This window comes from Notothenia coriiceps, unplaced genomic scaffold, assembly GCF_000735185.1.
Source record: "Notothenia coriiceps isolate Sejong01 unplaced genomic scaffold, NC01 NC01_scaffold00021580, whole genome shotgun sequence".
In the NCBI taxonomy this organism is placed as follows: Eukaryota; Metazoa; Chordata; class Actinopteri; order Perciformes; family Nototheniidae; genus Notothenia; species Notothenia coriiceps.
In genome coordinates this window covers 1-4040 of record NW_011354281.1, presented here as the reverse complement: position 1 = coordinate 4040, position 4040 = coordinate 1, and the positions used below count along the sequence as shown (strand labels likewise).

Genomic DNA, 4040 nt, shown 5'->3' with positions numbered 1-4040 from the left:
TTCTCGTGCTTTCTTGTTCGGGTTTCTCTATATTCTATTACTTTTCCACAAAAGGTATTCTATGGTGTTTTATAATGGAGGACAACAAATGTGTTTTTTTTACGACAACTGACATTGTTGTCAATGTCAGTTATTTCTTTGGATTGATACAGTATCACAGCACATAGTCCCTTGATCAAATGGCCTTAGCACTGGTCTGCTTTCAATAAAGAACAGAGTATGTGCATGATCATTACTCACCTCTGACGATCAGCCCAGGGGCCGTAGTTAAAGTCTGTTCCTTTTCCACAGACGATGTCCAGACCCCAACATGGAGGAAGGTCCTGAAGCTTATCGCCCTCACTGCACGCTTCTGCCTCCTCCACCCCCTCCTGCTCCACTGGCACCAGACCTGCACACACACATGAAAGCATTACATTATTGTGAGAACAATTACTAAACAAAAAATGCAAAACTCTACAAATAGATCTTGTAAGGACTTAAATCAATTCAACTTCTATTAGCACTGAAGTGTAGAGGGTTGTTCCATAGCAAAAAAGAGAACTATCAACATCTGTCACTGATCGGAAGCGGTAACTTTGACTCATTTACTTTTGACTTTATTTTGTGAGTGTGTGCTTGAGCTTACCGGGTTCATCCTGGTAGTAGTAGATGTCGACATCGTTGGACTGCATTACAACAAAGCCTTCACCCATCAGTCTGGGAGGTCTAGAGGAGAAATCAAGATCTTAGTTAAAGTACAGACTATATGCAGAGATTAGGAATTCATCCAAAAGAAATCACAAGCAGGGTCACAGCAGTAAGGAGGACCCAACAAATCAATGACATATTCATTCCACATTCAATCAGAAAAGTAATACTATATTTATCCTGGGGGACATTTTAGAATGGAATAAAAAATACTCAAGTATATAAATATAAGAAATTAAAGTAAGAATAAATGATGAAAAGAAAAATTAAATAAAGATATTTATGAAAAGAAGAAGAAGTTCAAGTAAGAAGTGTATAACAACATTAAAATAAAATGGAATAAAAATGTATATAAACAAAATAAGTTAAAGTAAGAGGTAAGTCAAATCAAAATATATATAATTGATTAAAATTAAATAAATAATAAAATAGTAAAAACTAAAATGTAAAAGATATTTGTAGAAATAGAAGAAGTTAAAGTAAGAATGTTTAATAAAAAGATAAAAAATAATAATAATATAATAATTTATATACAATGAAATTGTGAAAATATGTGTAGGTTCTGGCACAAAGACACTGGTTCCATGATATAAATGCAGTGTCTGTTCTCTTGGATATGTCTGCTTCCTCTTTGTGGACCTTTCAGTGAAGCTTGAAGACTCCTCAAGGTCTGCTGAAGGTTGAAGTCTCTGCTGGCTCCCGCAGACTGCAGCCAGTTTTCAATAGAGAGTGACTCCTTAATCACAGAGGCTAAAGGCAATTTTACTCTCCATGTCCTTTCATTAAGCTCAAGTGCAGATAATGGATTCCCTGCTTCTAATGCAACACCGTTAAAGCTGCCAGGTTTGTCAAGAGAAAGGGAGTGCCTATCAAAACATGCTGCCAACAATGATCAGTTGCTCAATTTAGATATAGAGTATGATCTGATCTTTCATATAGATTTAGAAACTGTGCCACTCAGAATTGTTCCTTTGAATCCACAAATGTAACATATTATAATTATATAAAGATTATTATTATTATTATTATTATTATTATTATTATTATATTATTGAACATTTTACTTAAACCTCTTGTTTATTTGTCCTTATTTTTAGCTATTCATTTATCTTACATTCTATAATGAGGCAACTGTCCATTCAACGTTAATTCTATCTTTCATTTCTTATGTTAATATAAGTCTTTTTGTTCCATTTTTCTTTTCTTTTGTTAATCCATTTTATTTATTTTAATGGAGTATCTTTCCCCCCAGGTAAATAAAGTATTCCAATTTAATGTGGATTGAATATTTAATTTTATTCTCAATATTTAATCGATTAATGATTTTATTATAAAACGTATCATGTACAAATTATTATGTATGAATACATGTATTTTATTTTATTTTCCATAATAACATTAACCTTTTATATTTATATCCTTTTCCTTCTTTTAATTGATCTTTTATTTGATTTCATTCTTAAATGGACCTGCTGTTACAAAAACCTATTTCCCCCCTGGGTCATTTGGGTTTTTGTAATATTTTGTAGGAACAAGCCGGAAAAAACATAGTCCTCAGCCAGTGTTAAGGACTGCCAGCATTCACAGAATAATTCATTTGACATAATGTTCTTATTTTCTTCAGTCTTTACGGTATGCTTTCAATTATTCTTGAGGCAAGAGCATGACATGACTACTGTAATAGCATCCTTTACGCTCTGCATACCATCCAACCCCCTCAATAAACTCCAACATATCCAGAACTCTGCTGCCCGCCTCCTCACCCACACCCGCTCCCGAGACCACATCACTCCCGTCCTCCAGAACCTCCACTGGCTCCCCGTCCGTCAAAGAATCAACTTCAAAGTCCTCCTGATTACTCACAAAGCCCTCAACAACCAGCCCCCCCCCCCCAGCCAACCTCCTATCCATCCCCAACCGCATCAATCACCGGACCTGGGGGGACAGAGCCTTCTCCGTTTCTGCCCCCTCCCTCTGGAACTCACTCCCCCAATCCATCACAGACTGCCCTGACCTCACCTCCTTCAAAACACTCACCTCTTCAATCTGGCTTTTAATGTGGGATTGTTTTTGTATTATTTGACTTTAACTTTAACTATATATATTTGTTGTTCTTCTCTTTTCACTATAGTAAAGCGTCTTTGAGCACCTTTAAAAGCGCTAACAAATTAAATCTATTATTATTATTATTATTATTATTATTATTATTATTATCTATGAGCAGCTTTAAAAACAGACAATGATATAAAAAATTATGTTTTAGAAATCACATTGTAACAATAAATAGTACATTTGAAGAGTGTGCTGCTTTATTTAACCTCTTTGGTATAAGCTTTATATGAATTTCAGACAATAATTCAAGCAGTAGTGTCTCTTGAACTCGCATCCTTTTAAAAGAAAGGTGATTTGAACGATTATAAGTCAACTTCAATGTTTCTTTAATACAAAGCTACTTACTCATCGTTCTGCATGCCGAGGTAGCGTGGACTGGGCACCAGCATGACTCGCACGTTCTCCAGCGAGCCTTTGACGATGTGCATGAACTGGTCCAGGTGGCTGGAGGGCGGCTTGGTGGCGTACGTCAGGAAGGCGTCCTCGAAGTTCACACACAGAGTCTGGGGGAGGTAGTGGTTCCCGAACGCCAGACGCCCCTACAGACAGCAGAGTCACTTGTTTTATTTCCATGTATAACCACTTGCTTTAATACGGCACGCTCTTAAAGGGAGAGTCTGGATGTTTTAAAGACAGTTCATTCATTATTAGTTTTTAACTAAAATTTCTTCCTCTTCTATCTTCAATTGTTCTCTTTAAAATGTACTTTATCTTCTTATGTTTGTATAGATATAAGTCATCTATTTTGTCATTTCTTATGTTTGTAAAAAAATGTTTAATCTTATATTATTGTTTATGTTTTATTAATTAATATAGTATTTATTTTATTCTTACATTTAGAAACTTTACCCCGGGATCAATAAAGTATACAGATTTAATGTGGACTAAATATTCAAATATACATGATTGCAAATGACAACTTTCTTATTTTTTTAATGAATCTATCATTTATTTATTTGATTCTAAAAAGGAGTATACAGATTTAATGTGGAGAGAATATTTAATTATTCTTTCAATAATTAATTCATTTAAATGTATTTAATGTTATATTTGACGTTGAACTTTTTATTCTTGTTCATTTTTATAGTTAATTACACATTGTATTTAATTTGTTATGCTTTCTTCTTTAAAAGGTCCCATGTCATGCTTTTCCGGTTATTACCCGTCCCCTTGTGTGTTATGAAGGTTTTTATGCATGTAAACGGTCTGCAGAGTCAAAACCCTCAAAGGGGGATAGG

General features: G+C 34.5%; 1 protein-coding gene across 1 annotated transcript; it reads right to left on the bottom strand.

Moving 5' to 3' along the window:
* Nucleotides 1–240: 240 nt before the first annotated feature.
* LOC104953371 (uncharacterized protein KIAA1109-like) lies at nt 241–3341 on the bottom strand (the record flags this gene model as incomplete). Its single annotated transcript, XM_010780309.1, has 3 exons — nt 241–391; nt 629–708; nt 3148–3341. Coding segments are annotated over 3 exons (425 nt in total), but the record flags the coding sequence as incomplete, so codon positions are not given.
* Between the last annotated feature and the right edge of the window lie 699 nt (nt 3342–4040).